The sequence below is a fragment of the Ascaphus truei genome, chromosome 7 (assembly GCF_040206685.1).
Source record: "Ascaphus truei isolate aAscTru1 chromosome 7, aAscTru1.hap1, whole genome shotgun sequence".
Lineage (NCBI taxonomy): Eukaryota > Metazoa > Chordata > Amphibia > Anura > Ascaphidae > Ascaphus > Ascaphus truei.
Window position 1 is genome coordinate 98,128,534 of NC_134489.1, and position 13,250 is coordinate 98,141,783.

Sequence of the window (13,250 nt, forward strand, 5' to 3'; positions counted from 1 at the left end):
AATAAGCAGAGAGAGACACGTGTCCTGCAGGACAGTATAAACTGGTGTGTGTCACTGTCACCCACATGCACAGTGTCTGCAGCCCGGTGTATCCCTTGCACATGACACTTGTGGGCCTACTGGCTGCTTCCCCCCATCCAAAGCCTGCGTTACTAGGCAACGCGAGGCGGCCCGGCCAGCACGGCGTCGCGATGCATTGATGTCATCACGCGGCGCTAGTTATGGTTCCGGTGTGAGGGAGGGAGTTGCTGCGCTGGCATCACCGGGGAATCCGGTGCGGGAGCGGTAAGGATATGGGGGATAGCAGTCATTAAAATTATATTCTCGTGATTTTTTTTATGTAGGGTTCAATGCAGCGGTGCCCGGTCACTCTCAGACAGAGCATGTAATAGCCCACTCCGCCACCCCCCCCACTCCGCCACCCCCCCCCATTCCGCCACCCCCCCCCACTCCGCCACCCCCCCCACACACACACCGCCCCCCCTACACCCCCCCCCCCTTTGGTCAGTGCAGGATAGACGAGCTTTCGTTATGGTAGAGGCTACTTGTCCGGTGAGCTGGATAAATAAGTAATTTGATAAGCCTTATTTAATCGACAGCAGTTTGTATAAAAGAATAACCCTAATATGCCAGCCTTACCTTAACATGCTAGCCTAACCCTTGCCCAAACATGCCAGTCAACCCCTTACCTTAACCTGCCAGCCAAACCCGTACCCCTAACATGCCAGCCTAACCCTTACCTTAACCCTAATATGCCAGCCTAACCCATACCTTAACCCTAACATGCCAGCCTAACCCTTACCTTAACCCTAATATGCCAGCCTAACCCTTACCTTAACCCTAATATGCCAGCCTAACCTGTACCCTAATATGCCAGCCTGACCCTTACCTTAACCCAAACATGCCAACCTAACCCTTACCTTAACCCCTACCTTAACCCTAATATGCCAGCCTAACCCTTTAACTCTAATATGCCAGCCTTACCTGTACCCTAATATGCCAGTGTAGCCCTACTATGTCAGCCTAACATTTACCTTAATCCTAATATGCCAGCCTTACCCAAACATGCCAGCCTAACCTGTACCCTAATAAGCCAGTGTAGCCCTACTATGCCAGCCTAACATTTACCTTAATCCTAATATGCCAGCCTAACCCCAATATGCCGACCTACATTTTACCTTAGCCAACACTCTAAATCCTAATTCTGTGAGAAAATAATTGTCGGCAAAATAAGGGAGAGGGAGGTTATAGACATTAACATTAGCTGGCTACCGGGTAAGTAGACACTTACATTTACTATATGTAAAGATCATATAACCAATAAATGCATTTTTTTTGTAATAACTTGTATACACGAATAATAGAAGTGGTGTTACATTCCCCCTAATTGGCTGATCAGTCATTATTCGTATTAGCTGGAGGTTCAGAGCTAGGTACATCTGGGTTTAATAGGTCCAGGACATAGTGTATGTATGTATTTATTTATATAGTGCCATTAATGTACATAGCGCTTCACAGCAGTAATACACGTAACAATCATATAAATAACAATATACCATATTGGCCCAAATATAGTGCTATGTTTTTTTCCTAAAAATATCCTTCCCAAAACTGTATTCGTATTATATGCGCAGCCTAACACCTTTTTATTTTTCATGTAGAACACCTTCAAAACTTTAGGGTCATATTATGTGCGAGGCTGTACTATATTCGGGCCAATACGGTAAATAACACATAAAGGGGAGAAGTGCTTCAGACATTTAAAATTTGGGGAAAGGAGTCCCTGCTCCGAAGAGCTTACAATCTAATTTGTTGGTAGGAAGATCGTACAGAGACAGTAGGAGGGCGTTCTGGTAAATGCGTCTGCAGGGGGCCCAGGTTTATGTATAAGGTGTTAATCATCAGCCATGGAGCTACTCCTATGCTTCCTTAAGCAGGTGTGTTTTGAGTTGGTTCTTAAAAGTGGATAGTGGGGGTGCTAGTCTGGTATCGAGGGGAAGGGCATTTCAGATGTGTGGGGCAGTCAGTGAGAAAGGTTTATGGCGGGAGAGGGCTTTAGATATAAAAGGGGTAGAGAGAAGACATCCTTGAGCAGAACGCAAGAGTCGGGATGTGCATAACGATAAATTAGGGCTGAGATGTAAGGAGGGGCAGAAGAGTGTAAGGCCTCATCCATGCTCCCTGCTGGCGTGCTGAGGCGCAGGGAAAGCGGATGCTTTCCCTGGCCTTGCGGTTGCTTACCGCACGCGCTGTCAGGGGGCGGGCGCGTCACTGGCCGGGGGCGGGCCAGTGACGTCACCGAGCTGGTTCGCCCTCATTGGGCGAACCGCTCACGTGACCGGCCTGTCGCGCCGGCAAGCGGGGGAATTTAAAATTCCCCTAAGACCTGCGCTTCCGCAAGCGCGCGAAGCGCAGGTGAGCCCCTACTAAAGCCGCTCTAATTGCAGCTGTAGGGGCTCAGTGCTGAGCGGGAGCACGCCTCAGCACGCTTCCGCCAGCAAGCGGTAAACATGGCAGAGGCCTAAGGCTTTAAAAGTGAGGAGGAGAATTGAGTGTGTGATACGGGATTAGGTACTACTAAATAGGTAGAGTTGCAGGGTATAACCCTCATACCCTACAACTGTGCCTCTTTATTTATATCCTATATGTATACAAGGTTAAATAATGGTGATCTACAAATTCTTATTATTTTTTTTTACTGAAATCTTACACGTTTAAGTATTTTTAATTCATTTAATAAGGTTTGTCTGACTGGTGCGTGGTTTGAAATCATCTGGCTGGTCGCTTTTGATTGATATCAATTGTTTTCATAAAGAGATTGCACAGGCAGAGCCCCACCACTTCACTCCTTTACCTTTTAGGTATCACAGCCTCAAGGCTGCGTCCACGCTGCTGCTGACCGTGCATGGCGCGGTCAGCACAATCAATTTGAATCTGTCCGGCCATGCTCATCCGGCACGCCCGTGAGTGTACACGTACGCTCGCGGGCGCTGGGCGCTTGCCGAGACAGATTAAATTGACTTTGATGCGCGCTGAGCAGTCCCATGACCTCCTCAGCCAATCAGCATCGGTCACTTTTTAGGCCACGCCCCCTGCTTGCGTTTACCGGAAAAGTTGCAGGACAGTCCAATGCTCATGCTTGTAGAAATAAGGTGATAGGCGGTCACTGCAAGATGGGATTCAGCCAAACTTAAAATAAAATCAGCTTTATTGGAATGAAGTGCTGCACATCACAGAGAGAGAAACTCTGACGCGTTTCATCCCGGCATGGGACTTTATCAAAGAGCTCATGCTTGGAGAGTTGGTGACGTCGCCACTCGCAAGCATGAGCGCGGCAAGGGGGGCGCAGCCTTAGTTAGTATACTTAAAGAAGAAACCTATGAGGTTTGAAAAACTCTGTGCACTATAATTTAATCTAAAAAGAACTGATGTTACTCTTCTAAAAGTTATCACAACCAACACATCTACATATTCCAAAGCAATTTGGGGCAGGAACCCTTATTCCAGAGATCAGTAAAATGTAGGGATTGGGGAATTGAAGAGCGCTGGTTTTTATTAGACTGCTGAAGTGAGATACAGAAAAAACGTATAAAGTTTGCAATGTTTGCTCTTCCCCCAGTAAATGTCTACTCGTATGTATTTTGCACTTATCCTTCTATGTATTTGTCTTCCCTGTGTTATGTCTTGTACAATATCTCTATAAAGCTCTTTATACATGGTTGGCACTATGTCAATTAGGATACAGTGTAAGGCTAAGGCGATACAGCTGTCACCCGTGTGAGGCGGGTTCGTATTCACGCTGTGGGGGGCGAGCCTAAGGGCGTCACGGAGCTGGTTCGCCCATGTGACCTGCCAGTCGCGCAGAGAAATCAGTTTCAACAGATTTCTTGCGCAGCGCGCGCACCCTCCTGCTGCCGCTCGTGCGGTCTATGGGCGGGACCAATGCCTTAAGGCAATCTGATTGCGCTCCGTGCAGTCTGCGGCAGCAGGGACTTAGCCCTGGCTGCGGCCAGGTAGGGAGCGAGCGCGTCACGTACTCTGCTTGGCTGTGCTTTTCCTGGCCAGCTAGTTGCACGCGCAGGCGTGCGTGTCGGGTGGGGGCGCAGCCATGACGTCAAGGAGCTGGTTCACCCTCATTGGGCGAACAGCTCTCGTGATGCACCAGCGAGCGACACAATCAAATTTGCTTGCATCGGCAAGCATCATGCAGGCGCTCGCTCACGCTCGCCACACATTGCAACATTGTGTTTCATCGCGGCGAGTGTCCGCTCAGCATCACCCGGGGCCTAAGACTTTAATGGACTAGAATGAGGGCTAGACATAGAAAGCCCTGAAGTGAATTAAAATCTCCTGATGACATGGAGTTAGGTTGGCAATGATCTGGATAATAGGGGTATCTGTATTATTAAGAGGAGGTCCTGGTTCTTTAAAAAACAAAACAAAAAAGCATCCCGTTAAACAGGCATGGAAAACCCCGGGCTACGCTGTATATGCCGGCATAGCACTGTGCTGCTCACTCGACAAACCGGGCGTACAGGAAGTGGGAGAAATACGCTCTGTGGGATCTGCACACCGCTCACTCCATCCTTCCTGCCAATGCTGATCATTAGAGCTGCACCTTGGTAATGGGGTGGGAAGAGTGTGTGTCACTTTCTCACTGTAAGGGAGATACACGGTGACACAGTGACAGACTTGCCACAGAGAAACTCCCTCCACCTTCTCAACAAACCCCTTGAACATACTCTTCCCCCACAACACCTTTCCCCCTCGATCAACAAATCCCCCTAGCACCCTCTCTCCTCCTCCCCCACAATACAAGCCCACTCAATCAACATACAAACCCCTGCTCAACAAATCCTTTAAACGTGCTCCATATTTAACAACCTCCCGCTCCCACACCCCGCCAATTAGCCTCCACTCAACAAACTTCTGACTCCTAAAAATTCTGACTGGATCCTACGTTTTATATATTTTTGTCCACCCCTGCTGTAACGTGTATGGTATGCTTAAAAGGGTGGGTGTCATGAAAATGAGGGGCGCTCGTCCCGTGAGGGTGAGAAGACGTATGCTTTTATTTTGTATCAAAATCCCCAAATCTCACTGATTTTGGTTCTTAACGGATATGTTAATGGAATCTTCCTGACTGGTGCCAGAATGCCCTTACTTTCCAGGGGCACCCACATGTAGTCTATTTTTCTTTGGTAGGTTGTGCTGTGTGAAGTTCCCCCTAACTCCCCTGTCTCATCTCCTAGGGACCAAAGCATGTATGAAGGACAATGGGTGCTACTTTCTGTATCTGCTCTCGAGGGCTCATAACCATCGATAACAAGCGTTACCTCTTCGTCCAGAAGCTGGGTGAGGGGTAAGTGTAATAGGATTGAGACATAAAAGGTATTCCACTTGTGGAATCGTTTCTGGTATGGAAAAATACTTGGCATTCTTACCACAAAAGAGTAAGGTGTGAGGTTGGGTGCCTGTAGTCTGCATGTCAGTGAATATGGTTATAGTCGTTTTGTCCCTTGTTAAGTGCCAGGGTTGGATCACTCTGCTTCAAGTGTTCACTTATACTGTCGCTTTTCCCAAAGAGATTTTGCATGTGGCGCTGCTGCAATTTATAATCATAATGTTAATGTCAAGAATGGAGATTGCTATTAATTGGAAGACAAGACTGGACGTGCAATTTTTCATACAAATTCCCAAGTCGGCTTCTTGTTCGTCCTTTTTGTCACTAACGTGGCCATTCCTTTCACAAAGCCCCTGTGTTGGCTCTTCATGCGGAGAAAACACCCTATGACCATAATTAGATTATGAGTAGGCAAATGTACCTAGTCTCATATTAAATGACATAAAAACAGATAAATCAAGGTGCGCTTGAAATTTTTGCACCTTTTAAAAAATCAAACAATTGTTGCTTTTCCCTCCGGGAAAAAAATATTGTTATTTCTCCTAAGACTGTTAAACACTGTTTCCATCCTCCTAACTCTGCATTTTATTGTGTTGCTTGTTTTTGTTGGATGTATTGTCTTTTATTTTGTCTTTGCTTTTATATGTTGTTAATATTTGTTTTGCAATTGGCTCATTAATAATAGTAAGGGTGCAAAGTGCAAAAATACTGCTGTTTCACTTAATTACAAAAACTGACACTGGATGATTCAGACAATTTTTATTTTCTTTATTTCTTCCTTTACTGTTAGTCAATTGTATATATGTATTTACTCTTGGAATATTAAGCCAGTCAACATTTAACACTACTTGGCAGGATCATTGCTCAGAGTATTATTCCATTCACCAAAAAGTATATTTGATATTATATTTGCCGCCTCACGCCCCAATATAAATATAGAGGTCGCAGCTATAAGAATTAATTTTTATTTGCCTTATCAGTTTTATTAACAATGAATTCAACGTTATTAAATTAGGAGGAAAGTCTGAGTGCATCTTATGGGAGTCTTTCGTTTCCTGGGTTTGAGAAAGATTGAAATTCCCTTATTTAAATTCATGTAACCTCCTATTGTGCCGGTTATCCTTTGCGCCGATTCTCTGTGTCACACGGTGTTGTGTTTTCTGCGTAGTATCTGTAGGTGGCATGTTAATAAAGAATAGTATCTTTTTTTTTCCCATATGGCACATGCCGCAGTGTACTAAATGTTACTCATTTCCTCCCTCTGAAATGCACAAACCCAATAGTGGATTCAGTTATGTGGATCTGGTGGAGGGTGTACACGATGGCCGCTTCTACGCCCTGAAACGTATATTATGCCATGACCGGGATGGCCGGAAGGAGGCAATGCAAGAGATGGAAATGCACCGGCTTTTTAACCACCCTAATATCCTGCGCCTGGAGGCGTACTGCATGAGTGAGAAGGGATCCAAGTGGGAGGCCTGGCTGCTGCTTCCTTTTGTTAAGGTAATGAGCCTAGCACTGACCTCTCGGCTGACCAGGAGGGGTGCATGGTCTGCTCGTTTGATTATGACACCGGAAAGAACATGATTGTTGACTCCACTTCTGCTTTCTCCACTAATCTTCTGCATGGTCTTAAGTTCGTGACTCCCCCTGCCCCGATTTATATATGAGGTCTCCGTGTAGATCCGCAAGCTCTTTGGGCTGTGAATTCAACAATCATATGAAGGAGTAAAGTGTCCTGTAATTTGCTGTCCAGTCAAGTCTTAATTCCTGAGCTGCAATTATGAGATGGAAAATCTGTCGTGCTCAGACCAGTCCCTGCAATGTTAACTATGTGTTTCACTTTCAGGGGGGAACTTTGTGGAGCGCGGTAGAAGCTCTAAGAGACAAAAATGCGTTCCTGTCTGAGGAGAGAATTCTGCACATTCTGAATGGAATATGTCTGGGACTAAAGACCATTCATGACCAGGGATATGCTCACAGGTAACACACTCAAAAGAAAAACTATTGGCGACTTCTAGTAGAAACTCATCAGGTGACAATGATCCTGAGACCAAAGATGTGTGGCACCATCATGTCTGTCCCTTCCAAAGTAAGGCCTGGTGCCCAGTGACCGCGGCCGCAGCACGTACAAGAGAAGGCCCTCTATGGGGCCAGCTCCAGTCAGTGCACGCGCATGCACAAAGCGCGATGGCGCAACCACATTTTGAAAAGTCAAGAAATTTGACTTTTGGCCAATTGGCGAAGCAGCCGCGTGACGTCATGGCCGTTCCCCCACCACGCCTCCCCGTGGCGAGTGATCTGAAGTCCTCAGATCGCTCGGGTGAAGGGCACGAGCGCCGCCAGGCGCTCCATTGCTCGCTCGCGTGCACGCTCGCTGAGCCGTAGCCTAAATCCCCGTTCTCTGCTACCTTTTTTATCTCTGATTTTATAATCCCGACTGTCCTTTCTCTCATCTGACTCTCCAACCCTCCTCCTAGGAGACTGTCATTGTCATATTGATGACTCCTTTTTCTGCTGGGCTTCCCGTTTTCTCTCCCTTTCTTTCTTCTATGGCCTTCACCAATGGACTGACCCAGCACCCATAATTATGGCTACTATTTAGACCAGGGGTGGCCAACTCCAGTCCTCAAGGACCAACCGCAGGTCAGGTTTTAAGGATATCCCTGCTTCAGCACAGGTGGCTCCATCAAATTATTGAACCACCTGTGCTGAAGCTGGGATATCCATAATACCCGGCCTGTTGATGGCCCTTGAGAACTGGAGTTGGCCACCCCTGATTTAGACCTTGTCTTTACTAAAAGCCGTTTGCTTTCTCACTTCTCTATCTCCCCTTTTCCGCTTTTGGTTCATCTGACTCATCTTCCACTACACTTCCCTTCACTATTCCTGAAACTTGCAAACCATGCTCCAGACTCCTCTCTGGATTCTAAACTCCCTTTCCTACCCTGCTCTGACCTGAACAATCTTGTCACCAACTCCATCCCTTCTCGCCACTTTAACCCTCAAGCCTGGCTCAATACTCCGACACGCTTTCTACGCTCCTGCATTCTTCTGATCATCTGTAGAGGTAGTTCAGACAACCCTGCAGCCTTTTTTCTGTGTTTAACTCTCTCTCCTTTAAAGCTTCTATCTCTCCTCATACTTTTGCTGACTTATTCAAAGACAAGGTGGACTCTTACCAGATTAGAGACCCCTCTGTGACTTCCACTACACCTATTTTCTTGAATCCCCCTTAATCTATTTTAGATGCTTCCTTCCCTGTAACAGAGGAGGAAATATCTAAAGTATCTTATCTGGAGTATCTCTTCTCCTCCTGTGTACTAGTGCCAGCTTGATCCCATGCCTTTTCATCTCCTCCAAACTTTTACTCCCACTCTGATCCCTGTGCCCACTCACTTCTTCAACTCTTCCCTCTCCTCTTGTATCTTTACTTCCCTCTTTTTACATGTTGTGAGACCTATTTTCCAGAACACACACAGACATACATATATACATACGTGTGTGTTTATATGTATGTGTTGTGTTTTTTTCTTGCACCATATTTTTAGATTTTTCTCACTAATTATTAGAGCATTTCTGGCTTCTAACCGGTTTTATAGCTCATACATACATAGCACATACAGTATAGTGCTTCTTAAATTGTTAACCCTATAGGCACTGCATACATGTCGCTCATCCCATGCTGTTGGCTGCAGTGTTTTTGCTTCCTTTTCTCTAGGCAGTGGAAGAAATACATAAGACAGTGTAGTATTGGTAGTGTAAGACCTGCTGAGGGGTGTCACCTTGGCGTGGTTGCAGGTTTGAAATGTTTTGGCCAAAGGATTCAACTAAATTACTCTTACTCATGAGAAGATCACACATAAAAATCAGATGGTAATGAGCTAAATAACTTGCCAAACTGGATGCAGCAAAGGGGCTTTCTTGTGTTGTGTGGTATTGTAATGTTTATATAAATTGTGAAGCTCTGCATACCTGGTTGGCACTATCAAAATAGATATGGAGACAGTTCTGTTTCCCGGTCTCTTTGTCGACATTGGGACATGACTAGCTTATGTCTGTGAGCTGATTGCCGCTGTGTCCTTCTTTTCAGGGACCTGAAACCCACCAATGTGCTGCTAGAAGATGATGACCGACCGCTGCTGATGGACCTGGGCTCCATGAACCACGCACGCATTGAGGTGACTGGATCCCGGCAAGCAATGACCGTGCAGGTACGGCATGTCGTTGAGGCTGAATCACCATTGCGACATGCTAATTTCCTCATGTACCCAAAGGAGATAAAGGGATGGGTCGGGCTGCTTTATATGTAAGAGATCTGTCTCACCTCTGACAAGCTACATCCAATGTGTCAAAATACATAGTATATAGTTAAATTCTTCAATAATAATATTCTCATGAGTAAGGGTTATTTAGTTCAACCCTTTGGCCAACGCGTTATAAGCCTGCAAGCCACGTCAATGCATAACCACATTTGCAGGTCCTAACCGTAAACTGTGAAACTTCTCTCTTAACCTCTGTTGGAGGGAGAATGACCACAGTGGGTCTGTCCATACAGCAAAATGGAAAAAACCTACTACTTTAAAAAGTGAGGAGGGGTGAGCTTAAACCCTGGGAGGAGTGGCCACTAACCTCCAAGCTCACCCCTCCCCACTTTTTAAAGTAGTAGGTTTTTTCCATTTTGATGTATGGACAGACCCACTGCGCTCATTCTCCCTCCAACAGAGGTAAAAGAGAAGTTTGACAGGTTAGTGTTTGTGTTTAGTTATGCCTTGACACGGCTTGCAGGCCTATAACGCTCTGGTTACTAAATGACTCGTACTCATGAGAATATTATTATTGAAGTATTTCGCTTTATACTATGTATTTTGTCACATTGGATGTAGCATTGGGCTTTTCTGTCTTTTGTTCACCTCTGAAAAGACCAGAACAGACACCTCATATGTATATGAGGCCGGGGATAGTATCTTCACTGAATAAGGTCACATTTTGTACCGTTCCATCAAAAATAAAAGTTTTGTTAGCAGGCAGAGTTGTGACTCAGAATAACAGTAGGCAATAAGGGACCTATTTAGTAAGTGTTGCTCAGCCATAAACCACCTTCTAATCTAGGGGTGCGCAACCTGGGGGGGCACGGTGCTAACAGAGGCCCCGCGCTCTTCCCCGTAACATTTAAATAAAATGCAGGGGGAGCGCGCGATACCTCTGTATATGTCTTACCTTTTCTCCGGCGGCTTCTGGTGACGCGTCACCATGACAACGCGGAGTCATGGCAATGACGTCACATAACGACGTTGTGTCATCAAATGATGCCAGAGAAAAGGTGGGTGGGGGGCCGCACAAGCAGGGGTGGAGAGCAGGCAGGGGGTGAGCAAACAAAAAAGTTTGCGCTGCTCCCCTGTCTCAGAGTATCCCTGATTTAGTAAATAAGGCCCTACGGGAGAAAATAATTTCTTGCGCCAGTTTAGTTTAAGAATTCCTTGACACTTTGGGGGCTTATTCTTTGTCGGACGTTTTCGGACGAAGTTCCCCATTAAAGCCAATGGGGAATTTTGGCTGAAAACCGTCCGCCTCGGCTCACGGAGAATAAGCCCTTTAGTGCCTCTCTGTCTCACTTTCTGCTCCTCAGGACTGGGCCGCTCAACGCTGCACCATATCCTACCGAGCGCCAGAGCTTTTTAACGTCGACAGTAACTGTGTGATCGATGAGAGGACAGACATCTGGGTAAGTCATTTCCTGAGACCTGTTCCTATGCTCTGTACCCCCTCTTCCTAATGTAATTACTGGTCATCTTTAGGGATTTGTGTTCTTTTCCAGCACCTGCTGTTTATTCATTTTGATTCCTAATTTCTATAGCGGAAAGTTGTTGTTGTTCTTTTTCTCTGCAGCAACTAATTTCACGCTTGATTTGTACCTCTCTTCCCCAGTCTCTCGGTTGTGTGGTTTACTGCATGATGTTTGGTGAGGGGCCTTATGACATGATTTTCCAGAAGGGTGACAGCGTCGCACTGGCTGTCCAGAACAACCTCTCCATCCCCTCAAATACCAGGTGAACTATTAGTTTTCCCGTTTCCGTAATCCACATCTCGGCACGGTGGGGAGATGGGACATCGGAGTGGAGTTGAGCTACAAATGATGACTCCTTGACTCCTTGTTCCAGGTACTCGCGAGGACTGGAATCGCTACTCTCTTCAATGATGGTGGTGAATCATCAGGAACGGCCACACATCTCCACTGTACTAAGCCAACTGGAGACCCTGCAGCCGATTGTCGATGGACAAGCCACCACCAGGATATGATGTCATAGGACGCAACATCACATGATCGCTTTACCACACCTCAACCACAGGACAGATGTCACATGCCAAACTGGGACAATTGGCAGTAAATTGGCATTGATGAGGAGGTGACTGGAGGTGTGACTTCAATAGACATTTATTTGGTGACCGCTATTGGAGTAATCTCCTGTCACTTTTTAGGGGTTAAGACAGAGTTTTTATTTCTTGTATTTATTCTTTTAACATGTTTTCTCATGTGTTATAATGTAAGGGGGCTAAAACCCATTGAAAGTGCATTCCTCTTCTGTATGTGGGTTACAGCTGCTGGACAGTATCAGTGGCCTTCTGTTTCCCGTGCCATGACCCACCTGTATCCCCAGAGGCCATTTATCTCAGGCCAGTACCCCCTGTCTCGGGCCTCTGGAACTCTGTCCCTATTCCCACTGTGGGATTGATTCTGTTTATCCGTGTCGGTCTTTCCATCACAGGTCAAGGGAACTTGCCGCTTGCCTGGTGAATAAAGAGACTTCAAGGTGCATGTTTTCATTGTAAAGCGTATTCCTTGTGGCAACAAAGATTGGGAAATGATTAAATTTTTGTTGTAATGCCTTATTGATAAGACTTCATCAATAGTACTCCAATCAAATACAATATATATCATAATTATGGGTTAGATTGGTGATATGATTGCTTACTGGAATTTTCTTCCCCTGTGCAATCTGCTTATGAAAGAGTATTAATGCAGTGTTCATTCTTGGGTTCACGTGCACTAGAAGCTTTGCAACTGGTGAGTCTGGACGACAACTGGCAAGCATATACATGGGGCAGCCAGCTCCTGTCCTCTAGGGCCACCAACGGGACAGGTATTACAGGACAGTCGTTGACTGAGCCATCTGTACTGAAGCAGGGATATCCCTAATAATAATATCCCTAGCATAATTGCCAAAATTGATCAGCATATGATTCCACCCCAGGTTGTCCTCTGGAGACTTGGCTGCTTAATCCACAGATACAACCAACCAGTTTCTTCAGCTGAACACTGATTTCATCGGGGGAGCATATGAAATCGGGGGAACTCTGATGAAATCAGCGTTCAGCTGAAGAAACGTGTAGGGTTGCTGCTTTTAGCTTACAATCATTGTACCCGCTCACCACATTGGACAAGGAGGCTGTTAGCTGATCCGGACGAGTATCCTGGAGGTGGAACCAATTTTCAGCTGCTTGAATTGCCGGAGGACTCGGTTTGGAGGGAGGCAGAGCCAGCGGAGTTCCCCAGGAGCTGCACAGGACATCAGACACGGCGGAGCCACGTCCTTGGAGCATGAGTTTCACTCATAAACTGCCTGCTTTAAACGGATGTTTGTGAGTGTGCCATTGTTATTTGTTCAGGAAATAAAACCACCCCATTGGTTTTACACTAGGAGTGGGCACTTTCTATTAATTTTTTTTCTTATATACTGGTGTGTGTGTGTGTGTGTGTGTGTGTGTGTGTGTGTGTGTGTGTGTGTGTGTGTGTGTGTGTGTGTGTGTGTGTGTGTATATAAAGATATGTCTCTATCTCTATATA

At 46.0% G+C, this 13,250-nt stretch overlaps 1 protein-coding gene across 3 annotated transcripts; it reads left to right on the top strand.

The window, feature by feature from the left end:
• Nucleotides 1-162: 162 nt before the first annotated feature.
• Nucleotides 163-12,224, top strand: STK16 (serine/threonine kinase 16). Of its 3 annotated transcripts, none has more exons than XM_075609587.1 (8): nt 163-285; nt 5,253-5,362; nt 6,688-6,907; nt 7,254-7,387; nt 9,498-9,618; nt 11,034-11,129; nt 11,333-11,454; nt 11,566-12,224. In XM_075609587.1, the coding sequence occupies exons 2-8, from the start codon at nt 5,277-5,279 to the stop codon at nt 11,702-11,704; spliced, it is 918 nt and encodes a 305-aa protein (XP_075465702.1). In that variant the 5' UTR covers nt 163-285; nt 5,253-5,276; the 3' UTR covers nt 11,705-12,224. The 3 variants fall into 3 exon arrangements, with proteins under 3 accessions (XP_075465702.1, XP_075465704.1, XP_075465703.1); XM_075609589.1 differs by having other exon boundaries at nt 9,498-9,585; XM_075609588.1 differs by lacking the exon at nt 163-285 and adding an exon at nt 1,860-1,878.
• Nucleotides 12,225-13,250: the final 1,026 nt, after the last annotated feature.

Coding starts and splice junctions, on each gene's coding strand:
- STK16 (XM_075609587.1), top strand. CDS start 5,277: ATGGGTGCTACTTTCTGTATCTGCTCTCGAGGGCTCATAACCATCGAT. Junction 9,619..11,033: donor GGCAAGCAATGACCGTGCAG/GTACGGCATGTC, acceptor TCTGCTCCTCAG/GACTGGGCCGCTCAACGCTG. Junction 11,130..11,332: donor ATGAGAGGACAGACATCTGG/GTAAGTCATTTC, acceptor TCTCTTCCCCAG/TCTCTCGGTTGTGTGGTTTA.